The sequence below is a fragment of the Mobula birostris genome, chromosome 11 (genome assembly GCF_030028105.1).
Source record: "Mobula birostris isolate sMobBir1 chromosome 11, sMobBir1.hap1, whole genome shotgun sequence".
Lineage (NCBI taxonomy): Eukaryota > Metazoa > Chordata > Chondrichthyes > Myliobatiformes > Myliobatidae > Mobula > Mobula birostris.
The window spans coordinates 40,393,466-40,420,388 of NC_092380.1; the positions used below are offsets into that span (position 1 = coordinate 40,393,466).

The window sequence follows — 26,923 nt, forward strand, 5'->3', positions numbered from 1 at the left end:
TGCCTGCATATGTAATAATGTGTGTATCTAAATGTGTGCATGTATGTGTCTGTGTCTATGTACCTCTCTGTGTGCTTTGTCTGTGTATCTCCTAAAGTGCGTGGCACTGTGTGTGCATAATGGATGTGTGCCTGTGCTCATGTACATGTGTCTGTGTATGTCTCTGACCCTCAACACAGGAGCCCCTCAGGGCTGTGTCCTAAGCCCCCTCCTTTACTCTCTGTATACCCATGACTGTGTTGCCACCCACAGCTCCAATCTGCTAATTAAATTTGCTGACGACGCTACACTGATTGGCCTAATCTCAAATAATAATGAGGCAGCCTACAGAGAAGAAATCATCACCCTGACACAGTGGTGTCAAGAAAACAACCTCTCCCCCAATGTCGCAAAAATGAAGGAGCTGGTTGTGGACTACAGGAGGAATGGAGACAGGCTCATCCCTATTGAAATCAATGGATCTGGGGTTGAGAGGGTGAACAGCTTTAAGTTCCTCGGCATACACATCACTGAGGATCTCATGTGGTCTGTACATACCGGCTGTGTGGTAAAAAGGGCAAAACAGCGTCTCTTTCACCTCAAACGGTTGAAGATGTCATGGTCCGGTCTGTGAAGTCCGCATTCCGGTTCACGGTCCGGTCCATCGATCCTTATTCCAGGTTTTCCTGTTTTCTCTTGTCCTGTGTGTGCCTTAATTAAGGCGCATGATTCTCATCTTGGGCTGGCTACATAAACAGCTCCTGGGTTCAGCTTCAGTTGCTGGACTGTTCCCTTCCCTCCCCTTCCCCTTCCTTCTGAAGTCCTGCCTGCAACCTTCGCCTGAAGCCCTTCCTGCAGCCTTGCCTGAAGCCCTGCCTGCAACCTTCGCCTGAAGCCCTTCCTGCAACCTTCGCCTGAAGCTCTGCCTGCAACCTTCGCCTGAAGCCCTGCCTGCAACCTTTGCCTGAAGCCCTTCCTGCAGCCTTGCCTGCAACTTTGCCTGCAATGCTGTCAAGTTCAACCCCCAGAGCAAGACCAGGGCCTTACTGTGTCAAGATAAGGAACTGTCTTTCATTGTTTAGAACTGTCTTTTTGTGTCCTCGCCTTCACTAGGTAGGTCCGGCTGTTTGCCGCTACCTTGTGTTGGGAAACATCTCTTTGTGCCCTCGCCTCCGCTGGGTAGGTCCGGCTGTTTGCCGCTACCTTGAGTGGAGATCTGTCTCTCAGTGTTCTGTGTATGAGTCCTGGCCCTACGTCCTACTCCATAGGAGGGGTCCTAACTCTGTGTTGAGCCCCGACCCCAAGTCCTGTTCCCAAGGAGGGGTCCCGGCTCTGTATTCCATGTTCCTGTTCTCTCACAGCCAAGGCTCTGCATTCCTGTTCTCTCACGACCAAGGCTCTGCGATCCTGTCTCCCCCGACCAAGTCAAGGCTTCGTGTTCATGTCCTGTCCATGTGCTTCACCCAGCCCAGTAGTACCTCGCCCAGCCCGGTGTTGAGGTTCCCTCGTTCTGTCCAAGAGTCTCTCGTCCTGTCCAAGTCTAGGCTTTGTGTTCTCGTCCTGTCCATGTGCCTCGTCCTGTGCAGGAGTTCCACGTCCTGTTCTGTAGCCACTTCCTGTCCTTGCCAAGATCCTAGTCCCGAGTCCTAGCCTAGACCCAGGTTCCGGTTCCAAGTCAAGACCCAAGTTCTGGGTCTTTGTCCAGGCTCTTGTTCCGGAGTTCCATGTCACTAGTCCAGGATCCTTGTTCCTAGTTCCTTGTCCAGGTTCTGTGTTTCTTGTCCACGTCCTAGCCCAGGCCCTGCATCCTAGTCTTGTCCAGGGCCTGTGTCAATGTCTAACGTCCTTTCTTCCCACTTCCCTTGCTTTCTTGACACTCCGAGTCCTGTTCCTAGTGCTTCAGAGTCAGTGTCTTGCATTTGGGTCCGCTCCCAGCGCCCCGCTTATGACAGAATAAGTTTGGTATGGGCCCCCAAATCCTAAGAATTTTCTACTGGGGCACAATTGAGAGCATGCTGCCCGGCTGCATCACTGCCTGGTATGGGAACTGTACTTCCCTCAATCACAGGTCTCTGCAGAGAGTGGTGCGGACAGCCCAGGTCATCTGTAGATGTGAACCTCCCACTATTCAGGACATTTACAGAGACAGGTGTGTAAAAAGGGCCCGAAGGATCATTGGTGACTCGAGTCACCCCAACCGCAAACTGTTACAGCTGCTATCATCTGGGAAACGGTACCGCAGCATAAAAGCCAGGACCAACAGGCTCCGGGACAGCTTCTTCCACCAGGTCATCAGGCTGATTAATTCATGCTGATACAATTGTATTTCTATGTTATATTGACTATCCCGTTGTACATACTATTATTACAAATTACTATAAATTGCACATTGCACACTTAGATGGAGTTGTAACGTAAAGAGTTTTACTCCTCATGTATATGAAGGATCTAAGTAATAAAGTCAATTCAAATTCAAAGCATTTGTATGTGTCCACGCATTATATGTTAGTGTGTATCTCTGTGTGCGTGTGCGTGTGTGTGTGTGTGTACAGCTGGCAGGCTGAGTGTGCCATTACTCACTTCCATCCTGGCAGTACTCCACCAGGTAACCGTCCAGCCCAGCTGCCCCCACCTTCTCTGGGGTTCTCCACTTCAGGGCAACAGATGTGTCAGTCACATCTTCCACGGTCAGGTTGGTGGGTTCACTGGTGGGAACTACATCAAGAGCAGACAGTATGAGACACCATCCCCTCCCTCTCTCACCCCTCATCTCATCATCCAGGGAATTCCAACTACCTGCCCGGGAACAGGGTTAGAGAGACATCAGTTACCCCAGCCCCACTGGGAAGGGCAGACAGATATAACGTCAGCTGGTAGAGCCGTGATCTCAGAGTGTCAGAGACCCAGCTTCACTCTCAGCCTTTGTGTGCACCTTGCACCTTCTCCTTATGACAGTGTCGCTTCCCCGAGGACTCCAGTTACCTCCCCTGCCTCAGAGGCATGCAGTTCATTAGCTGCTGTGTGCAGAGTGGCAGAATCTGAGAGGGAGTTAATGGGATTGTGGACAGGGTAAAATGGAAATGGTGTAATGTCCAATGATCAAGGATAACTTGCCTCATGAAGATGGCACCCATCACTATGGACCCTCACCAGCCAGACATGCCCTCTTCTCATCACTGCCATCAGGAAGGAGGCATGGGAGCATCAAGATTTTGAGAATAATTTCTTTCCCTCCACCGTCAGGTTTCTAAGTGTCCATGAATAGTACCTCACTATTCCACTTCCACACTATATATATATATGTATCTATTGGAACTATGTATGTATGGAACTGTATATGTATGTATTGGAACTATGTACTCATTGGAGCATTTTTTACTTTTATGTCTTGCACTGGACTGCTGCCCCAAAACAAATGTGATGACACATCACTGATTCAGGTTCTGGGATTGGTGTAGATGGTTAGTAGGGACTCAGTGGGCTGAAAGGCCTGCCATTACATAGATCTCACTCATGGGTCTTCCCTCCCAGTCCTGTCTCTGGAAGCAGAGCCTCACCCCGCACCCCTTGCCAGCTTCCGCGCTCACCAATGGGTGTGAAGGGCTGAGAGGCAGGGCTGTGCCGAGACATGCCGATGGCATTCACAGCGTAGACTCTCATCTCATACAGGACGCCCTCAATCATCTGCTTGGCCTCGTACTTTGTCTCCTTCCAAAGGTCAAAGTTCAGCCTCATCCAGCGATAGCTCTTCTTCTTCTTCCGCTCCAGGACGTACCCTGTCAGGCAGAATTAGGAGAGGGTGTGTGTATGTCTGTGAGAGAGACAGGGAGGGAGGGAGGAGTTTGGAAAATGGAGGCATAGAGAGAGAGAGAGAGAGAGAGAGAGAGAGAGAGAGAGAGAGAGAGAGAGAGAGAGCGAGAGAGAGAGAGAGAGAGAGAGAGAGAGAGAGAGATGGAAGGCCAATGGGAAATTAAGAGAGAGGCAGAAGAAGGATAAGGAAGGAGAGGTGTCACCTCCAATTACAGTATTTGGACTCATTCCTCAATCACACTTCATTTACACCGTCTGGCCCCTATCACCATTTTCCATCTTGCCTTGCTGCAGCTTTCACAAGGGAGTGCCAGAGGCAGAGCGATAGAGGGAAAGTTAGACATCAGGGGGATGGAAGGGAGAAGAGAAGGAGGGGATGGAAGAGAGAGGGAAGGGGAGACAGGATGGAGAATGTGGAGGAGAGGAAGAAAAAGTGGGTAGTGGTGAGAGAGGGAGGGAGGGGAAGAGGAGGGAAGGGAAGAGAGAGAAATAGAAGGGAGGAAGAGAGAGGTTAGGGAGACGGGGCAGATTGAGTGTTACAAGGAGAGGGACGTAGGGAGATAGGTGAGGTGAGGGGCTGCAGGGACAGGTGAAGGGAGAGAGGTGTAGAGAGGGGAGTGTAGGAAGGGACAAACAGGAGATGAGTAAGGGAGTGATGGAGAGTAATCCCGAGAATCATTGGCACAGTCGGTCTCTTACCCAGCACCGGCTCACCCCCATCAAACACTGGTGGCTCCCACTGGATCGTGCAGCAGTCTTCTCCAACGCTCAGCACCTTAGGGGCCTCTGGCGGGTCGGGGACATCTGCAGAGGCATGGAGAATATCAGTGCAGATTGCAGTGGGGGAGTTAGCAGGGCAGAGAGTGACACTGGGGGAGGGAGAGTTGGGCGGGTTATCGGTCGAAGTCCAGCTAAAGGGAGCAGCCTATGTCTGGGGAAAGCAGTGCAGGGGTGTAGGGGTGAAGGTTACTCAGCTCCCACCAACACCAAGGGCCCTTCCTGTGATGCACTGGTCAGCTTTCCCTTTGAGCAACGCTCTGGCTGGAGGGAGGTGTGTTTGGGTGTAATTTGGGGGTGGGCCCTGGAGGGGGTGTTTGCGGGTAATTTGGGGATGGGCCCTGGAGGAGGTGTTTGGGGGTGGGCCCTGGAGGGGATGTTTGGGGGTAATTTGGGGGTGGGCCCTGGAGGGGGTGTTTGGGGGTAATTTGGGGGTGGGCCTTCCTGTTGTTACTCAATATGAGGGCTCAAGGTTCCCAGGGCCACCCAGAAGCTTCTTCTCCACCCGAGTCATTCGGGCCGAAGAGGCGGTAGCTGTTACCGATACTCACCCACCACCTTGACGGTGATGTCGGCCCGATCCTGCCCCGCGGGGTTTTGCACCAGCACAGTGTAGACACCCTGATCGGACTGTTCTGCTCCCTCTAGGATGAAGACACAGTGATCGGGGTGGTACTCCACGTGCACCCGCCCTTCCAACTCGGTGATCACCTGGACACAGGGACAGCGTCAGGGTAATAGACTCACACCACAGTGCTACAGCCCCCCAGCCATTCACCTCAGGGGGACATGGACATGAACCCTTCATCCCAGACATGGATCCCTGACTCTTCATCCCAGGAGATAAGGACCCCCAACCTTTCACAATGGAGGAATACCCCCCAACCTGTTACTCCAGTGTGTGTTTACACAACCTCATCCATGTCACAGAGCACTTGCCAAATGTCTGGGCCAAACAATTGTCTCCCTAAGCTCATCCCATTTGCCTATCTTTGGCCCAGATCCCTCTAATCCTTTCCTATTCCCAAGTATCCGCGCAAATGTCTTTTAGATGTTTAATTATACTCCCCTCTACCAGCTCTACCCTCTGGCAGCTCATTCCACAGGCCCTCCAGGTGGAAAGGTTTCCTCTAATATCCTTTAAAATTGCATCCCCTCTCAATTAAAACCTATGCCTTCGAGTTTTAGATGGCCTGTCCTGGGTTAAAGTCTCTGATCATCTTCCTCGTCTTCATCACTTATGGCCTTATAATCTTCTATAAGGTCCCGGTTGATCCAGTCTCAGTAATGAATGTCTTGCAGACAGGTTTGCTAGACCTGTTGGGAGAGGTTTAAGCTAATATGGCAGGGGCGTGGGAACCAGGACGATAGAGCTGAGGATGAGCCAGCAGGTTTACAAGTAGGTGATGGGTGGAACATGAACATAAGGAAGGACAAGCCAATGACTGGGTACAAATGCAGGCAGACCAAAGACTTAAGTTGTACCACAGAGGCAAAATTCAAAAAGGCAAAGAATGCAGGACTGAAAGTGCTGTATTTAAATGTGCGTAGCATAAGGTGGATGAACTCGTGGCGCAATTAGAGATTGGTTTGTATGATGTTGTGGGCATCACTGAGTTGTGGCTGAAAGAAGACCATAGTTGGGAGCTTAACATCAAAGGATATACTTTGTATCAAAAGGACAGGCAGGAAGGCATAGGGGTGGTGTGGCTCTGTTGGTAAGAGATAGAATTACATCTTTAGAAAGAGGGAACATAGGGTCAGAGAATGTTGAATCTCTGTGGGTGGAGTTAGGAAACTGCAAGGGTAGAAAAAAACATTATGGGAATCATATAGTAGTCAAGTAGTGGAGTTGAGATTGCAAAAGGAGCTGGAAAAGGCATGTAATAAGGGTAATGTCACAATTGTAATGGGGGACTTCAATATGCAGGGGGTTTGGGAAAATCAGGTTGGTGTCAGATTGCAAGAGAGGGAATTTGTTGAATGTCTACAAGATGGCTTTTTGGAACAACTTATGCTTGAGCCTACTCAGGGAAATGCTATCTTAGATTGAGTGTTGTGTAATGACCCAAATCTTAATAGGGAGCTTAACTTAAAGGAACCCTTAGGAGGCAATGATCATAATATGACTGAATTCATCTGCAATTTGAGAGGGAAAAGCATAAATCACTTCTGTCGCAATTGAATAAAGGGAATTACATAGAAACATAGAAAATAGGTGCAAGAGTAGGCCATTCGGCCCTTCGAGCTTGCACTGCCATTCAGTATGATCATGGCTGATCATCCAACTCAGAACCCTGTACCAGCCTTCCCTCCATGCCCCCTGATCCCTTTAGCCATAAGGGCCATATCTAACTCCCTCTTAAATATAGCCAATGAACTGGCCTCAACTGTTTCCTGTGGCAGAGAATTCCACAGATTCACCACCCTCTGTGTGAAGAAGTTTTTCCTAATCTCGGTCCTAAAAGGCTTCCCCTTTATCCTCAAACTGTGACCCCTCGTTCTGGACTTCCCCAACATCGGGAACAATCTTCCTGCATCTAGCCTGTCCAATCCCTTTAGGATTTTATACGTTTCAATCAGATCCCTCTTCAATCTTCTAAATTCAAACAAGTGTAAGCCTAGTTCATCCAGTCTTTCATCATATGAAAGTCCTGCCATCCCAGGAATCAATCTGGTGAACCTTCTTTGTACCCCCTCTATGGCAAGGATGTCTTTCCTCAGATTAGTGGACCAAAACTGCACACAATACTCCAGGTGTGGTCTCACCAAGGCCTTGTACAACTGCAACAGTACCTCCCCGCTCCTGTACTCGAATCCTCTTGCTGTAAATGCCAGCATACCATTCGCCTTTTTCACCGCCTGCTGTACCTGCATGCCCACTTTCAATGACTGGTGTATAATGACACCCAGGTCTCATTGCACCTCCCCTTTTCCTAATCGGCCACCATTCAGATAATAATGTAGTCCTGACGAAGGGTCTCGGCCTGAAACGTCGACTGCACCTCTTCCTAGAGATGCTGCCTGGCCTGCTGCGTTCACCAGCAACTTTTATGTGTGTTCAGATAATAATCTGTTTTCCTGTTTTTGCCACCAAAGTGGATAACTTCACATTTATCCACATTAAATTGCATCTGCCATGAATTTGCCCACTCACGTAACCTATCCAAGTCACCCTGCATCCTCTTATCATCCTCCTCACAGCTAATACTGCCGCCCAGCTTCGTGTCATCCGCAAACTTGGAGATGCTGCATCTAATTCCCTCATCCAAGTCATTAATATATATTGTAAACAACTGGGGTCCCAGCACTGAGCCTTGCGGTACCCCATTGGCCGCTGCCTGCCATTCTGAAAAGGTCCCGTTTATTCCCACTCTTTGCTTCCTGTCTGCCAACCAATTCTCTATCCACATCAATACCTTACCCCCAATACCATGTGCTTTAAGTTTGCACACTAATCTCCTGTGTGGGACCTTGTCAAAAGCCTTTTGAAAATCCAAACATACCACATCCACTGGTTCTCCTCTATCCACTCTACTAGTTACATCCTCAAAAAATTCAATGAGATTCGTCAGACATGATTTTCCTTTCACAAATCCATGCTGACTTTGTCCGATGATTTCACCGCTTTCCAAATGTGCTGTTATCACATCTTTGATAACTGACTCTAGCAGTTTCCCCACCACTGATGTTAGGCTAACCGGTCTATAATTCCCTGGTTTCTCTCTCCCTCCTTTTTTAAAAAGTGGGGTTACATTAGCCACCCTCCAATCCTCAGGAACTAGTCCAGAATCTAAAGAGTTTTGAAAAATTATCACTAATGCATCCACTATTTCTTGGGCAACTTCCTTAAGCACTCTGGGATGCAGACCATCTGGCCCTGGGGATTTATCTGCCTTTAATCCCTTCAATTTACCTAACACCACTTCCCTACTAACATGTATTTCCCTCAGTTCCTCCATCTCACTGGACCTTCTGTCCCCTACTATTTCTGGAAGATTATTTATGTCCTCCTTAGTGAAGACAGAACCAAAATAATTATTCAATTGGTCTGCCATGTCCTTGCTCCCCATAATCAATTCACCTGTTTCTGTCTGTAGGGGACCTACACTTGTCTTAACCAATTACAGAGGCATCTACAGAGAATTACAGAGGCATGAGAGAGGAACTTGCCTAGGTGGATTGGAGGAGGATACTGGTGGGGATGACGGCAAAGCAGAGATGGCTGAAGTTTCTGTTAATAATTCACAAGGCGCAGGATAGCTATGTCCCACAGAGGAAGTTCTCAAATGGCAGGGGTAGGCAACCGTGGCTGACAAGGGAAGTTAAGGACTACATAAAAGGGTATATAAGGTAGCAAAAATGAGTGGGAAGATGGATGATTGGGAAGCTTTTAAAATCCAAGAAAAGGCAACAAAAAAAGCTAAAGGAGGGAAAAGATGAAATATGAGGGCAAACTAGCCAATAATATAAAGCAGGATACTAAAAGATTTTTCAGTTATATAAAGAGTAAAAGGGAGGTGAGAGTTGATATTGGACCACTGGAAAATGTTGCTGGTAAGGTAGTAATGGGGGGGGGGCAATGAAATGGAAAATGAACTTAGTAAGTTCTTTGCATCTGACTTCATGTAGAAGACACAAGCGGTGTGACAGAAGTCTATAAGTGTCAGGGTGCAAGAGTGAGTGCCATTGCCATTACAAAGGAAAAGGTTTTAAGTTCAAAGGTTTTAAGTTGGATAAGTCAGCTGGACCAAATGGACTACATCCCAGAGTTCTGAGAGAGGTTGCTAAAGAGATAACAAATGCATTGGTCATGATCTTTCAAGAATCACTTGATTCTGGCATGGTCCCGGAGAACTGGAAAATTGTAAATGTCATTCCACTATTTAAGAAGGGAAGGAGGCAAAAGAAAGAAAATTATAGTTAGCTTAACTTTAGCGGTGGGGAAAGTACTGGAGTCTATTATTAAGGATGAGGTTTCAGGGTACTTGGAAACTAATGATAAAATTAGTCAAAGACAGCATAGTTTCTGCAAAGGGAAATCCTGTCTGACATTCTTCGAGGAGTAACACGCAGGGTGGACAAAGGAGAGGCAGTGGATGTCATTTACTTGGATTTTCAAAAGGCGATTGATAAGGTACCACATATAAGATTGTTTAATAAGATATAATCCTATGGCTGTACAGGAAAGATACTGACATGGATAGAGGAATGCCTGACATGCAGGAGGCAGTGAGTGGGAATAAAAGGGGGCCTTTTCTGGTTGGCTGCCAGTGACTAGTGGTGTTCCTCAGGGGTCAGTATTGGGACTGCTACTTTTCATATTGTTTGTCAAAGGTTTGGATAATGGAATTGATGGCTTTGTGGCAAAGTTTGCAGATGATTTGAAGATAAGTGGAGAGGTAGGTAGTGCTGAGGAAGCAATGCGATTGCAGCAGGACTTGGAAAAATTTGAAGAATGGGCAAAAGTGTGGCAGATGGAATACAGTGTTGGAAAATGTATAATCATGTAAAAGGTACAATAGCGCAGACTATTATCTAATTCGGGAGAAGGTTCAAACATCAGAGGTGCAGAGGGAATTGGGAGTCCTTGTACAAGATTCCCAGAGGTTAATTTACAGGTTGAGTCTGTGGTAAAGAAGGCAAATGCAATGTTGGCAGTTATTTCAAGGGGAATAGAATATAAAAGCAAGGAGATAATGCTGAGCCTTTATGAAGCACTAGTCAGGCCATATGGAGTGTTGTCAACAGTCTTGGGCCCATATCTCAGAAAAGGTGTGTTGTCATTGGAGAGAGTCCAGAGGAGGTTCACGTGGATCATTCCGGGAATGAAGGGGTTAACATATGCGGAAAATTTGACAGCTTTGGGCCTGTACTCACTGGAATTTAGAAGAATGCGGGGGGATCTCATTGAAAACTACCGAATGTTGAAAGGACGAGATAGGTTGGATGTGGAGAGGATGTTTCCTCTGGTGGGGTATCAGCCTCAAGAGGGTACAGCCTCAGAATTGAGGAGTGACCTTTTAGAACAGAGATAAGGAGGAATTTTTTAGCCCAAAAGTAGTGAATCTGTGTAATGTCCTTTCACAGAACACGGTGAAGGCCAAATCTGTGGGTATATTTACGGCGGAAGTTGATTGGTCAGGGCATCAAAGGATATGGCAAGAAGGCAAGTGTATGGGGTTGAGTGGAAACTGGGATCAGTCATGATAGAATGGTGGAGCAGACCCGATGGGCTGAATGGCCTAATTCTGCTCCTATATCTTATGGTCTTATGTCTTTTTTACACCTCCTCTAGCTTTACACCATGTGAGTTGTGTTTGTGGGTATGTGCTTGTGTCTACGCAAGAGGAGAGCAGATTGAATCAGGATGGACGGTGAACCCTGAGACTGCACCCATTAGTTTCCAGCTGAGCTCTCCTCAGAGCCCCACACTCAGCCCAGAAGTGAGTTCAAACAGATCATGGTCCTCTGCTTCCTTTGGATCCACTCTCCATAGTGTGCAGATCCCTACTCTGTGTGCAGTTCATTGTGTTTATTAGCACCATCCCTCCTTGCACGCCCTTCTCTCCCTCTGGGTGAGTCGTGATTTAGTGTAAACCTGGGGTATCCCTCCTCTTACGCCCTTCTCTCCCACCGGGTGAGTCATGATCTAGTGTAAACCTGGGGTATCCCTCCTCATACGCCCTTCTCTCCCACCGGGTGGGTCGTGATCTAGTGTAAACCTGGGGTATCCCTCCTCTTACGCCCTTCTCTCCCACCGGGTGAGTCATGATCTAGTGTAAACCTGGGGTATCTCTCCTCTTACGCCCTTCTCTCCCACCGGGTGAGTCGTGATCTAGTGTAAACCTGGGGTATCTCTCCTCTTACGCCCTTCTCTCCCACCGGGTGAGTCGTGATCTAGTGTAAACCTGGGGTATCTCTCCTCTTACGCCCTTCTCTCCCACCGGGTGAGTCGTGATCTAGTGTAAACCTGGGGTATCTCTCCTCTTACGCCCTTCTCTCCCACCGGGTGAGTCGTGATCTAGTGTAAACCTGGGGTATCTCTCCTCTTACGCCCTTCTCTCCCACCGGGTGAGTCGTGATCTAGTGTAAACCTGGGGTATCTCTCCTCTTACGCCCTTCTCTCCCACCGGGTGAGTCGTGATCTAGTGTAAACCTGGGGTATCTCTCCTCTTACGCCCTTCTCTCCCACCGGGTGGGTTGTGATCTAGTGTAAACCTGGGGTATCCCTCCTCTTACGCCCTTCTCTCCCACCGGGTGAGTCGTGATCTAGTGTAAACCTGGGGTATCCCTCCTCTTACGCCCTTCTCTCCCACCGGGTGAGTCGTGATCTAGTGTAAACCTGGGGTATCCCTCCTCTTACGCCCTTCTCTCCCACCGGGTGAGTCGTGATCTAGTGTAAACCTGGGGTATCTCTCCTCTTACGCCCTTCTCTCCCACCGGGTGAGTCGTGATCTAGTGTAAACCTGGGGTATCTCTCCTCTTACGCCCTTCTCTCCCACCGGGTGAGTCGTGATCTAGTGTAAACCTGGGGTATCTCTCCTCTACGCCCTTCTCTCCCACCGGGTGAGTCGTGATCTAGTGTAAACCTGGGGTATCTCTCCTCTTACGCCCTTCTCTCCCACCGGGTGAGTCGTGATCTAGTGTAAACCTGGGGTATCCCTCCTCATACGCCCTTCTCTCCCACCGGGTGGGTTGTGATCTAGTGTAAACCTGGGGTATCCCTCCTCATACGCCCTTCTCTCCCACCGGGTGGGTTGTGATCTAGTGTAAACCTGGGGTATCCCTCCTCATACGCCCTTCTCTCCCACCGGGTGGGTTGTGATCTAGTGTAAACCTGGGGTATCTCTCCTCATACGCCCTTCTCTCCCACCGGGTGGGTTGTGATCTAGTGTAAACCTGGGGTATCTCTCCTCTTACGCCCTTCTCTCCCACCGGGTGGGTCGTGATCTAGTGTAAACCTGGGGTATCCCTCCTCTTACGCCCTTCTCTCCCACCGGGTGGTCGTGATCTAGTGTAAACCTGGGGTATCCCTCCTCATACGCCCTTCTCTCCCACCGGGTGAGTCGTGATCTAGTGTAAACCTGGGGTATCCCTCCTCATACGCCCTTCTCTCCCACCGGGTGGGTTGTGATCTAGTGTAAACCTGGGGTATCCCTCCTCTTACGCCCTTCTCTCCCACCGGGTGAGTCGTGATCTAGTGTAAACCTGGGGTATCCCTCCTCATACGCCCTTCTCTCCCACCGGGTGGGTCGTGATCTAGTGTAAACCTGGGGTATCCCTCCTCTTACGCCCTTCTCTCCCACCGGGTGGGTCGTGATCTAGTGTAAACCTGGGGTATCCCTCCTCTTACGCCCTTCTCTCCCACCGGGTGGGTCGTGATCTAGTGTAAACCTGGGTATCTCTCCTCTTACGCCCTTCTCTCCCACCGGGTGAGTTGTGATCTAGTGTAAACCTGGGGTATCCCTCCTCTTACGCCCTTCTCTCCCACCGGGTGAGTCGTGATCTAGTGTAAACCTGGGGTATCCCTCCTCTTACGCCCTTCTCTCCCACCGGGTGAGTCGTGATCTAGTGTAAACCTGGGGTATCCCTCCTCTTACGCCCTTCTCTCCCACCGGGTGGGTCGTGATCTAGTGTAAACCTGGGGTATCCCTCCTCATACGCCCTTCTCTCCCACCGGGTGGGTCGTGATCTAGTGTAAACCTGGGGTATCCCTCCTCTTACGCCCTTCTCTCCCACCGGGTGGGTCGTGATCTAGTGTAAACCTGGGGTATCCCTCCTCTTACGCCCTTCTCTCCCACCGGGTGGGTCGTGATCTAGTGTAAACCTGGGGTATCTCTCCTCTTACGCCCTTCTCTCCCACCGGGTGGGTCGTGATCTAGTGTAAACCTGGGGTATCCCTCCTCATACGCCCTTCTCTCCCACCGGGTGGGTTGTGATCTAGTGTAAACCTGGGGTATCCCTCCTCTTACGCCCTTCTCTCCCACCGGGTGGGTCGTGATCTAGTGTAAACCTGGGGTATCCCTCCTCTTACGCCCTTCTCTCCCACCGGGTGGGTTGTGATCTAGTGTAAACCTGGGGTATCTCTCCTCTTACGCCCTTCTCTCCCACCGGGTGGGTTGTGATCTAGTGTAAACCTGGGGTATCCCTCCTCTTACGCCCTTCTCTCCCACCGGGTGAGTCGTGATCTAGTGTAAACCTGGGGTATCCCTCCTCATACGCCCTTCTCTCCCACCGGGTGAGTCGTGATCTAGTGTAAACCTGGGGTATCCCTCCTCTTACGCCCTTCTCTCCCACTGGGTGGGTTGTGATCTGGTGTAAACCTGGGTATCTCTCCTCTTACGCCCTTCTCTCCCACCGGGTGAGTCGTGATCTAGTGTAAACCTGGGGTATCTCTCCTCTTACGCCCTTCTCTCCCACCGGGTGAGTCGTGATCTAGTGTAAACCTGGGGTATCCCTCCTCATACGCCCTTCTCTCCCACCGGGTGGGTTGTGATCTAGTGTAAACCTGGGGTATCCCTCCTCATACGCCCTTCTCTCCCACCGGGTGGGTTGTGATCTAGTGTAAACCTGGGGTATCTCTCCTCATACGCCCTTCTCTCCCACCGGGTGAGTCGTGATCTAGTGTAAACCTGGGGTATCTCTCCTCTTACGCCCTTCTCTCCCACCGGGTGGGTGGTGATCTAGTGTAAACCTGGGGTATCCCTCCTCTTACGCCCTTCTCTCCCACCGGGTGGGTCGTGATCTAGTGTAAACCTGGGGTATCTCTCCTCTTACGCCCTTCTCTCCCACCGGGTGAGTCGTGATCTAGTGTAAACCTGGGGTATCCCTCCTCATACGCCCTTCTCTCCCACCGGGTGGGTTGTGATCTAGTGTAAACCTGGGGTATCCCTCCTCTTACGCCCTTCTCTCCCACCGGGTGGGTTGTGATCTAGTGTAAACCTGGGGTATCCCTGCTCATACGCCCTTCTCTCCCACCGGGTGAGTCGTGATCTAGTGTAAACCTGGGGTATCCCTCCTCTTACGCCCTTCTCTCCCACCGGGTGGGTCGTGATCTAGTGTAAACCTGGGGTATCCCTCCTCTTACGCCCTTCTCTCCCACCGGGTGGGTCGTGATCTAGTGTAAACCTGGGGTATCTCTCCTCTTACGCCCTTCTCTCCCACCGGGTGAGTTGTGATCTAGTGTAAACCTGGGGTATCCCTCCTCTTACGCCCTTCTCTCCCACCGGGTGAGTCGTGATCTAGTGTAAACCTGGGGTATCCCTCCTCTTACGCCCTTCTCTCCCACCGGGTGAGTCGTGATCTAGTGTAAACCTGGGGTATCCCTCCTCTTACGCCCTTCTCTCCCACCGGGTGGGTCGTGATCTAGTGTAAACCTGGGGTATCCCTCCTCATACGCCCTTCTCTCCCACCGGGTGAGTCGTGATCTAGTGTAAACCTGGGGTATCCCTCCTCTTACGCCCTTCTCTCCCACCGGGTGGGTCGTGATCTAGTGTAAACCTGGGGTATCCCTCCTCTTACGCCCTTCTCTCCCACCGGGTGGGTCGTGATCTAGTGTAAACCTGGGGTATCTCTCCTCTTACGCCCTTCTCTCCCACCGGGTGGGTCGTGATCTAGTGTAAACCTGGGGTATCCCTCCTCATACGCCCTTCTCTCCCACCGGGTGGGTCGTGATCTAGTGTAAACCTGGGGTATCCCTCCTCATACGCCCTTCTCTCCCACCGGGTGGGTCGTGATCTAGTGTAAACCGGGGGTATCCCTCCTCTTACGCCCTTCTCTCCCACCGGGTGGGTCGTGATCTAGTGTAAACCTGGGGTATCCCTCCTCTTACGCCCTTCTCTCCCACCGGGTGGGTCGTGATCTAGTGTAAACCTGGGGTATCTCTCCTCTTACGCCCTTCTCTCCCACCGGGTGGGTCGTGATCTAGTGTAAACCTGGGGTATCCCTCCTCTTACGCCCTTCTCTCCCACCGGGTGAGTCGTGATCTAGTGTAAACCTGGGGTATCCCTCCTCATACGCCCTTCTCTCCCACCGGGTGAGTCGTGATCTAGTGTAAACCTGGGGTATCCCTCCTCTTACGCCCTTCTCTCCCACCGGGTGGGTCGTGATCTAGTGTAAACCTGGGGTATCCCTCCTCTTACGCCCTTCTCTCCCACCGGGTGGGTCGTGATCTAGTGTAAACCTGGGGTATCTCTCCTCTTACGCCCTTCTCTCCCACCGGGTGGGTTGTGATCTAGTGTAAACCTGGGGTATCCCTCCTCATACGCCCTTCTCTCCCACCGGGTGGGTTGTGATCTAGTGTAAACCTGGGGTATCCCTCCTCATATGCCCTTCTCTCCCACCGGGTGGGTTGTGATCTAGTGTAAACCTGGGGTATCCCTCCTCATACGCCCTTCTCTCCCACCGGGTGAGTCATGATCTAGTGTAAACCTGGGGTATCTCTCCTCATATGCCCTTCTCTCCCACCGGGTGAGTCGTGATCTAGTGTAAACCTGGGGTATCTCTCCTTGTGCGCCCTTCCCTCTCACCAGGTGAGCTGTGAGCATAAACCTGGGGAAGTGGGTCCCTCTATCCCGAGCGTACCTTATCACCCTTGGTCCAGACCACGGTGGGAGTTGGCTCTCCACTGATGGGCACATCCAGACGCAGCTTGTTCCCAGCCACGACCACTATGGTGGCATCAGGAATGCTGCCTAAACAGTCCAGGTGAATCTTGGGGGGATCTGTGGGGGGCAGGAACACCTCCATTAGCACCAGAGCTGGGCAGGACTGAGTATGCTACAGTCAGGAAAGCTGCAGGAAGTATAAAGACTGTACCTTGTCGGGGGACGTAGTCGATTTTCACCTCTGCGGAAGACAAAGAGAGGGAGAAAGTGAATGCAAGGTGAAAGTAGGGCAAGTCTGCATGTCTCTGTGCAGACTCACACTACGTGTCTGGGTGAGCCACCACCAATCTATTAACATCCCACCCACTCCCACCTCAATGGAGGCTCCAAACCTGATTAATACATGTACAGAAACATAGAAAGAAGGAGGGGTGGGAGGCCACTTGCCCCTTACAGTCTGCCCAACCATTCAATCTGATTATGCGCAATCGTTCACATTTGGTTCCATACCCCTTGATCGCCAAAGTCCCACACCACCTGGTTCGAGACAGGAACTTCCCTTCAACATCCGGTTCTTCAACCAACCTGCACAACTCAGTATAGCAGCTGTCTCAGTATAGCGACTCCATGACCACTTTGTAGCACCAGGGAGTTCGTTTGTTCCAGTTGTATTCTTGCATCATGTATAACTGATGTTTTCCTTGTGAACACTGTTTATCTGACGCTCTGTGTCGCAATGTTGCTGCAAGGAAGTTTTTCATTGCACCAGTGCATCTGTGTACTTGTGCAGAAGACAATAGACTCGATTTTGACTTTGACTGTAGCCCCGAGGAAAATATCCAACTCCCTTGTGTAATTTAATGACTGAGCTTCAATTACTGACTATGGTAGAGAATACCATTAGTTCACCACCCTTGGTAGAAGAAGCTTCTCTTCATCTCAATGGCCTAGCTATTATCCAATGAGCTGATTATTGACTTCAAGAGAAAGAAACCTGAGGTCTAGGAGCCAGTCATTATCAGGGGATTAATTCATTATTATTTCAGAGGACCTGTCCTGAGCCCAACACACGACACACAACTGTAATTACAAAGAAAGCACGGCAGCACCTTTACTTCCTTAGGAGTTTGTGAAGATTTGGCACATCCTCAAAAACTTTAACAGACTTCTATAGATGTGTGGTGGAGAGTATATTGACTGGTTACATTACAGCCTGGTATGGAAACACTAGTGCCCTTGAACTGAAAATTCTACAAAAAGGACACGGTCCCAGTCCACCGCAGACAAAGCCCTCCCCACCATCGAGCACATCTACATGGAGCGCTGTCGTAGGAAAGCAGCATCCATCATCAGGGACGCTGCCACTAGGTTATGCTCTCTTCTCACTGCAGCTATTGGGAAGAAGGTGCAGGAGCCTCTGTACCCACACTACTAGGTTCAGGAACAGTTACTACCCCTCAAACACCAGGTTCTTGAACCAGAAGGGATAACTTCAATCAACTTCACTGAACTATTTTCACAACCTATGGATTCAATTTTAAGGACTCTTCATCTCATGTTTTTGATATTTATTGCTTATTTATTATTATTATTATTATTTCATTTTTTTGTATTTGCACAGTTTGTTGACCACTCTGTCGATACAGTCTTTTATCAACTCTATTATGGTTATTGGATTTATTGAGTATGCCCGCAAGAAAATGAATCTCAGGTCTGTATATGGTGACATGTATGTACTTTGATAATAAATTTACTTTGAATTTTATGAACTTTGAATTGTGACCCTGGTACTGCACCACCCCATCATCAGAAATATCTTTGTAAGTAGCATGTCCCATCCATCAGAATGTTGCAAATTCAAACAGAACATCTCTCAGTCTTCTAAACCATGGTGAATATAAGCCTAACTGATGACAGAAGCTTGGTGACTGGTTATCAGATCAATCCGTACTATCCTTTGGCCTTAACAGGCACACATTCACAGATATGGATTGCAACATTTCAACCATAAACCCCACTGTCTCCCTCAGGCACAAGTTAGTCAAGTGACAAGACCCCTAGAGACACCACCTCAGGTATAAGGAGCTGTCTCCATAACCCAATTCTCACGTCCTGCCAGTGAACATTCATTGCACTCCTGCCATATCCAGAGCATCCCTCCTTAGATACAGCATCCCAAACTGCACACAATACTCAACACGATCACAAGAGATTCTGCAGCTGCTGGAAATTTTGAGCAACATGAATTCAGCAGGTCTGGCAGTATCTGTGGAGGGAAATGAACAGTCTCTCTATCTCGAGTCTCACTAATGTCGATAAGGCCACAGTGAAACAACTGGATACAGTAGATGACTTTAACAAACTCAGAGGTAAAAACGTCACATCACCTGGAAGGACTATTTGGGGCTGGAATGATGGTGAGGGGGGAGGAGGGAGGTGTAGGGACAGGTGAAGCACTTGTCCTGTTTGCAGAGATAAGTTCCAGGAGGGAGGAGAAAGCAGACAGTGGGGAGGAGTGGGTGGAGGTAGAGGGGGAAAGATGTACTTACCTCCGAGCCCTTCTGTTTCTCTGCCACAATTTGAGGCTCATTTTCCATTGCCTGACATGGAAGCCATCTACAATGGGATCCTTCCACTAAACACATCTTTCTCTCCATTCCCCTCCTAACCATTCTGCACTTTCCATAGGGAAAGCTCTCTACATGACTGCCTTGTCCACTGATCCTAACCCTGCACCTGCCCTGACACATCCACCCTCACCACCATTCAGGGCCTCAAACAGTTCTTCAAGGTGGAGTGGCACTTCATTTGAAAAGGGTCATCTACTGCAGGGGTCCCCAACCTTTTTTGCGCTGCGGACCGGTTTAATATTGACAATATTCTTGCGGACCGGCCGACCCGAGGGGGTGGGGGTAGGGTTGCCAACAGACAAGAGTAGCAGTCAAAGAAAGACTACAATGACCATGAAGCCCCTGCTGATATTATTCTCTGTAAGTCTTTTTTGGCGATTCTGTTCGGGGGGGGGGGTGGGGGGTGTTAATCACGACCGGAATATTGGTAATAAGGGGCTAATACACTCAATTTCGTTTCTAAAAGGGTTTATCTAACGAATTTAATATTAAACACACAGCGCATATTTTCCTCGCATGAATATAGTGATAAGTCAATCATCAGGGAGGACGGGGAGCTTGAAGTAAGTGCTGAAAGAACTTCCAGTAGAAGTGGTAGAAGCAGGTTCAATATTATTTAAAGAAAAAAATGGATAGGTATATGGACAGGAAAGGAATGGAGGGTTATGGGCTGAGTGCAGGTCGGTGGGACTAGGTGAGAGTAGCGTTCGGCACGGACTAGAAGGGCCGAGATCACCTACTTGCGTGCTGTAATTGTTATATGGTTATATAAGTCACTTATCAGTCAATAGCATCATAATATTTTAAGTAATATTTGGATATTAAACGCACAGCAAATATTTTCCCCGTATGAATATATAAATCATTGCAACACACCAGTATCGCTGAATCAGTGGGAGCCCTGGGCTTGTTTTCCTGCAACAAGACGGTCCTAAGGGGTGATGGGAGACAGCGATACTCGAAGGAGGTTCCTTATGTCCAGTCTATTTAGTTTTCGTCGTATTCATTGCAGAGATATGTTGGAAATGGAAGCAACGTTTTCAGTGCTTTCCTGGCTACCTCAGGATATTCAGCCTTGACTTTGATCCAGAATGCCGGCAGAGATGTTATGTCAAACATACTTTTCAGCCCGCCATCATTTGCAAGCTCGAGGAGTTGATCTTCTTCCCGCGCTGACATGGATGACGCGCTGTTAATGCCCTCGCGTGTGTTCAAGCTCAACAGTGGCCGTGACAGGGAATGAGGAAAGGTGCAGCTGACTCCTATCGCCAAATCATATCGTTTCCTCGTGGCCCAGTAGCAAATGCTCTGCGGCCCGGTACCGGTCCACGGCCCGGTGGTTGGGGACCGCTGATCTACTGTATCCAGTGCTCTGAGTGTAGAGTTCTCTATATCAGTGAGGTCAGATTTAGATTGGGGGACAACTTCATCAACCAGCTTTGCTCTGTCTGCTCAAAACACAACACACAGTCTCACCCTGTACAATGGCATTAAGACACCACATCTCCAGAACTCTGATCCTCTCCTTACATTGACCAGCACACCAATTGGCTTCTTACCCACTTACAGCACCTAATGTGACCGGTGCCCAAGGACCAGGATGCCTCTTCTCAACCTACTGCCTTTCACATAATAATCCCACTCTCTGTTACTACCACCACAGTGTGGTCTCACATTAATCCCCACTACAGTGCTCTGTTGTGTACCTGCCCAATCCCTCAACCTGCACAAATCATTGGGCTTCCCTGTATCTGTCTCAAGGCAACCCTGCCCACCCAGTGTGATCTGCAGACTGGAGATATTTTATCCCTCATCTGAATCTTAATTCAACACTGCTGTTAAAATATTATCAGATGGTTCTCTAGTACCACAGATGGGCAGTTGACCTCACAATCTACCTCATTATGATCTTGCACCTTATTGTTTACCTGATCTGCACTTTCTCTGTAGCTCTTACACTCTATTGTGTACTCTGTTATTGTTTTACCGTGTACTTCAATGTACTGTCAAATGATTCGAGCAAGACGTGCTCTTCACTGTGCCTCGATACATGAACCTCATGAACCAATTCCAGTAATCCTGTGAGTAGCTGGGATCTCAGCTCTGATCCCTATTTTATCATACTCGTCATCACCTGCCACTCAGAAAAAGAACCCTGTATTCCTCCTCTAGGTTTCCTGTCAACCAGCCAGTAGTCTGTCAGTGTCAACAGCTCATTGTCAGTCACACATGCATTCCATTTGCATGGTTATCTCTAAGCTTAGTGAAGGCCCAGTTGCTCCCTCATCTCACTCCTGGCTACATCCTGGAAACTTTCACATAACCATCTCTCTGGACAAGAGATCCCCAAGTAGTGCAACGTGAACTTGGAGGGCTGAGCATCCCCATTGCCTCACGCAGCCAGCTGCGCTGCTGTGTGCTCGTTCTGCACAAGAGAGAGTGCAGAGATTCTGCTACCCCTTCAGTTCTGGCACCTCACCCAGGAAGTTCAGCTTGGCTGAGAGGTTGAAGGCAAACCCATCTGGCACGAAGGTGTAATTCCCCTCGTCCTCTGGCCTCACGTTCTCAATGAGAAGCTTGTGGATTCTGCACAGCACAAAGAGAAACAAGGGCATTAGATACTGACACAACAGTTTTGTGTCTGACTGGCATACAACGCTGGAACAGTGCATACATGTCAGTAACGCAGCAGATTGCAACCGTTTGTATCTTACTGTAATACAGAGGGCTGCAACTGTTCATATCTTATCCCTGTAGTAATATGTCAGCCTGTAACTGTGGGATGTTACAGTCTTTGTTTGGCTGTAATGCAGTATCTATAAAGTGCACAAAGTGGGCTGTAGCAATCTGTGATTGACTGTGTGTAGCTGAGGAGGCTGTAACAATGTGCATCTGGTAGTAAAATACAGGACTGCAACAGCAGCCTGAATCATTCTGCAGAGTGAGTGTAACTGTGAGTATCTGACAGTAACAGTGTCTCCTACAGCAGCCTGAATCATTCTGCAGAGTGAGTGTAATGATATCCGACAGTAACAGTGTCTCCTACAGCAGCCTGAATCATTCTGCAGAGTGAGTGTAATGATATCTGACAGTAACAGTGTCTCCTACAGCAGCCTGAATCATTCTGCAGACTGAGTGTAATGATATCTGACAGTAACAGTGTCTCCTACAGCAGCCTGAATCATTCTGCAGAGTGAGTGTAATGATATCCGACAGTAACAGTGTCTCCTACAGCAGCCTGAATCATTCTGCAGACTGAGTGTAATGATATCTGACAGTAACAGTGTCTCCTACAGCAGCCTGAATCATTCTGCAGACTGAGTGTAATGATATCTGACAGTAACAGTGTCTCCTACAGCAGCCTGAATCATTCTGCAGACTGAGTGTAATGATATCTGACAGTAACAGTGTCTCCTACAGCAGCCTGAATCATTCTGCAGACTGAGTGTAATGATATCTGACAGTAACAGTGTCTCCTACAGCAGCCTGAATCATTCTGTAGACTGAGTGTAACTGTGAGTATCTGACAGTAACAGTGTCTCCTACAGCAGCCTGAATCATTCTGCAGAGTGAGTGTAATGATATCTGACAGTAACAGTGTCTCCTACAGCAGCCTGAATCATTCTGCAGAGTGAGTGTAACTGTGAGTATCTGACAGTAACAGTGTCTCCTACAGCAGCCTGAATCATTCTGCAGAGTGAGTGTAATGATATCTGACAGTAACAGTGTCTCCTACAGCAGCCTGAATCATTCTGTAGATTGAGTGTAACTGTGAGTATCTGACAGTAACAGTGTCTCCTACAGCAGCCTGAATCATTCTGTAGATTGAGTGTAACTGTGAGTATCTGACAGTAACAGTGTCTCCTACAGCAGCCTGAATCATTCTGTAGATTGAGTGTAACTGTGAGTATCTGACAGTAACAGTGTCTCCTACAGCAGCCTGAATCATTCTGTAGATTGAGTGTAACTGTGAGTATCTGACAGTCTCCTACAGCGGGCTGAATCATTCTGCAGACTGAGTGTAACTGTGAGTATCTGACAGTAACAGTCTCCTACAGCAGCCTGAATCATTCTGCAGAGTGAGTGTACCGGTGAGTATCTGACAGTAACATTTTAGGCTGTAACAACGTGCTCCTGACAGTAAAGGAACAGGTTGTAACAATGTGATTGTGACTGTAGTTGAACATGCTGTAACAGTGCATTCCTTTAACAGTGGGTGTCTGAATGATGTCTTTGAACCAGGCTCTGCATTTGACTACCCTGTTGGTGACAGTAACACAGGGTGCTGTAGCAGCCTGTATCTCACAGCAGTACGATGGTGTTAATGAACTGTTGTCACGGTGTGTCAGACTATAACCTCACATGCTCTAATGGGCCTATCCTGAAATCCCCAGCCAGTGATGAGCCTGTTTTTCGGGATTCACTGTCTGAAATGATGGTCGAGGTTCCTGGGGGATGGGGGTGGGGGTGGGCAAGCAGTGATCTCTGGCCGTTCTCTCACTGATCCGAGTGAGACGCCAGCTTCTCCATCGTCTCTCCTGGACCATGACATTTGCAGTTCCTCCACAGGCAGCCAACTGCCCAACCCAAGCCCTGACCCAGATTTGAATTCCCTCTCTAGCCTACAGCTGGCCTCTCAGGCACAGTGGCCAGTCAGCTCACAGAGACACTGGTACCTGCCCCAGTGTTCCCCCCCGCCCCACACATCCCCACCCCCACCTTCCTCGGCCCATCACATTTACCTCCCGATGTGCGTGATCTGCAGCCGGTCACTGGACTTCACCTCCAAGCCATCCTTAAACCATTTCCCATTCACCTTCTCGTCAGACACCTCGCACTTGAAGACTGCCTGCTCCTTGGCCTTGACAGTCAGATCAGCAATGCTCTGGTAGATCTCCAGCTGCTTCTCTGCAGGTGCGTCCATGAGGGTAGAGCGGGGGGAATGTTGGGAGAGGAGGGGAAGCAGAGAGAGAGGATGAATGGAATCTGAGACCAAGTGGTCATGATCATCTGTAGGCCTGTTGTAACATACGGTAGAATTGGCCACGGAGAGTTCAAGGTCAACTTACAACCAGGACATGTACCATCCCCTTCACCTACAAGGCAGCACACATGCTCTCCTCGTGCAATTACGTGTGTGCATGTGAACAACATGCTCTCCTCATGCAACCACGGGTGTCCGTGTGCTCTCCACATGGAATCACGAGTGTGCGTGTGCTCTCCACATGGAATCATGGGTGTGCGTGTGCTCTCCTCATGCAACCACAGGTGTCCGTGTGCTCTCCACATGGAAACACGGGTGTCCGTGTGCACAGTGAGGCAGAGCAAAGCAAACCACTGCAGATGCTGGACATATGAAATAACCTGCTTGGAGGAACTCAGTGTTTCAGGCAGTATCTATGGGGAGAGGAAAAACTGGGTTTGGCATTTCTGGTCAATGAGCTGCCTCTGGACTGGATGTGAACCGCCACCCTGACCTTCAAATGCGGGATGGGGAGGTAGCCACCATTTTCTGGGCAGGGCTAGTGCTGTTGGATCAGCGTCTCAATCCAAGTGGACACTGGCATCTCCACGGCTGTCCAGCCCAGCTACTGGGGACGAGCTTGGGGTGGGCAATGAGAGAAGGTCCTCAGCTGGAAGCGGATTCTATCACTCCCGACAAGAAAGGCACTGCTTGGACCGAGAGAGGGGCCCCAATGGCGTGTCCGGTTACCTTGTACTAGGAGTTCAGCCACCGACTTGCCACCATTGGTCTTGGCAGTGTAGTGACCCGCATCGTCTCTGGACACTTCGTTGATGAAGAGCGTGTGCTTCTTGCCATCCTTCTTGAAGCGATATTTGAAGGTCTCCTCCCTCTTCAGCTCCTGTCCATTCCGTTCCCTGTGGGTAACAGAAAAAGCAGCAGATATAGTCTGCCCCTCCTTCCCTCTTGCTCAAACTCTGGGAACACCCTCCCCTACTTCTTCCAGTGTTGCTGGAACTCTGCTTGCTCAGGAGGCTAAGCAAATTTGGCATGTCCACGATGACTCTTACCAGTTTTTACAATGCACCCTGGAAAGCATGGTGGCAACTGCTCTGCCCAAAATCAGAAGTAACGCAGAAAGTTGTGGATTTTTCTCCGCACATCACAGAGAGCACGCTTCCCTTCTTCAACTCTGTGAACACATCCTGCTACCTCAGAACAGCAGCCAAAATAAACAGAGACCCACCCTGATGGAAAATCTGACTGGATGGGGGAAGGGGGATGAAGTGAGAAGATGGGAAGATATAAAAGACTGAAAGCACAAGCCAACAAGTTCAGGGAATGCTTCTACCCCTCTGCAATAAGCTGGAAAAGGTAAAGGTCTGGAGAAGAAAGAACCTGATTGGAGAGGAGAGTGGACCATGGGAGACAGGGAAGGAGGAGGGACACCAGAGGGACATGATGGGTCAATTTTTCTTCTCCCATCTGACAAAAGGTACAAAACATGACAAGTTATAGCACCAGACTCAGGGACAGCTTCTCTTTTGCTGTTACTGGTAATGGTTTATTCTCATACCATGTACTGAAATACAGTGAAAATTTTGTGGTGCACATTTTTCATACAGATCAGATCATCACAATGAGGTAGTACAAGGTAAGGACAAAGTATAACAGCTGTAGGGAAAGTGCAAGTCAGGTAAACTATAAAATTCATGATTATAATGAGATAGATTGTGAGGTCAACAGTCCCATCTTAACATACCATATGTCCGTACGAATAACAGTAAAGAGAAGCTGTCCCTGAGTCTGGTGCTATATGTTGTCATGTTTTGTGTCTTCTGCCAGATGGGAGAAGCAAAATTGACCCGTCACATCTCTCTGGTGTCTCTCCTCCTTCCCTTTCAACCACGGTCCACTCTCCTCTCCAATCAGATTCCTTCTTCTCCAGACCTTTACCTTTTCCAGCTTATTGCAGAGGGGTAGAAGCATTCCCTGAACTTGTTGGCTTGTGCTTTCAGTATTTTATATCTTCTGCCTGATAGGGACAGGAAATAAGTCAGAATGTTTGGCTGGGCCTTTCATTATGCTGACTGCTTTACTGAGGCAGTAAGGGGTATAGAGTCCCCTGTGATGTGCTGATCTATGTCAACAACATAGAGCAGTTGCCATACGAAGAAACACTCAAAAAGCTAGAGGAAATCAGCAGGCATCCGTAAGACCATAAGACATAGGAGCAGAATTAGGCCATTTAGCCCATCGAGTCTGGTCCGCCATTCTAACATGGCTGATCCCGGATCCCATTCAATCCCATACACCTCTCTTCTTGCCATATCCTTTGATGCCCTGACCAATCAGGAAACTATCAACTTCCACTTTATACATACCCACAGACTTGGCCTCCACCGCACTCTGTGGCAGAGCATTCCACAGATTCACTACTCTCTGGCTAAAAAAATTCCTCCTTATTTCTGTCTGAAAAAGTTGCCCCTTATTTTTGAGGCTGTGCCCACTAGTTCTGGATACCCTCACTAGAGGAAACAACCTCTCCACATCCATCCTATCTACTCCTTTCAACATTCGGTAGGTTTCAATGAGATCTCCCCGCATTCTTCTAAATTCCAGTGAGTACAGGCCCAAAGCTGCCACATGCTCCTCATATCTTAACCCCTTCATTCCTGGAATCATCTTCATGAACCTCCTCTGGACTCTCTCCAATGACAATATATCCTTTCTGAGATAAGGGGCCCAAAACTGTTGATAATACTCCAAGTGCGGCCTGACTAGTGTCTTATAAAGGCTCAGCATTATCTCTGCTTGTATATTCTATTCCCCTTGAAATAAATGCCAGCATTGCATTTGCCTTCTTTACCACAGACTCCACCTGTAAATTAACCTTCTGGGAGTCTTGCTCGAGGACTCCGAAGTCGCTCTGTACCTCTGATGTTTGCACCTTCTCCCCATTCTCCACCATAGTTACATGCTGACTACAGTTCTTTGTGGGAATGGGATCCACTCTCAGGGCTTCATAACTGGCCGTTGTTCGGCACGCCAAGGGCTCGGCCTAAGAGTTTGGCTCAGCTTTGGAGGCCTAGGATCTTGGGGCTCTAGAGAGGAGTGGATCGAAGGTCGGTGTCATGGCAGGAGGCCCAAGGGAG

At 49.1% G+C, this 26,923-nt stretch overlaps 1 protein-coding gene across 1 annotated transcript in view; it reads right to left on the minus strand.

Annotated features, from left to right (window-relative positions):
* The window catches only part of mybpc3 (myosin binding protein C3), a 142,594-nt gene that overhangs the window by 42,139 nt on the left and 73,532 nt on the right, over nt 1-26,923 (minus strand). Inside the window, exons 12-20 of the mRNA XM_072272119.1 lie at nt 24,519-24,685; nt 23,548-23,713; nt 21,285-21,391; nt 16,387-16,416; nt 16,153-16,292; nt 5,118-5,277; nt 4,489-4,593; nt 3,567-3,755; nt 2,560-2,694 (exon numbers count right to left, since the gene is read on the minus strand). Coding sequence (XP_072128220.1) covers nt 2,560-2,694; nt 3,567-3,755; nt 4,489-4,593; nt 5,118-5,277; nt 16,153-16,292; nt 16,387-16,416; nt 21,285-21,391; nt 23,548-23,713; nt 24,519-24,685 — 1,199 coding nt within the window. The remainder of the gene's footprint in view (nt 1-2,559; nt 2,695-3,566; nt 3,756-4,488; nt 4,594-5,117; nt 5,278-16,152; nt 16,293-16,386; nt 16,417-21,284; nt 21,392-23,547; nt 23,714-24,518; nt 24,686-26,923) is intronic.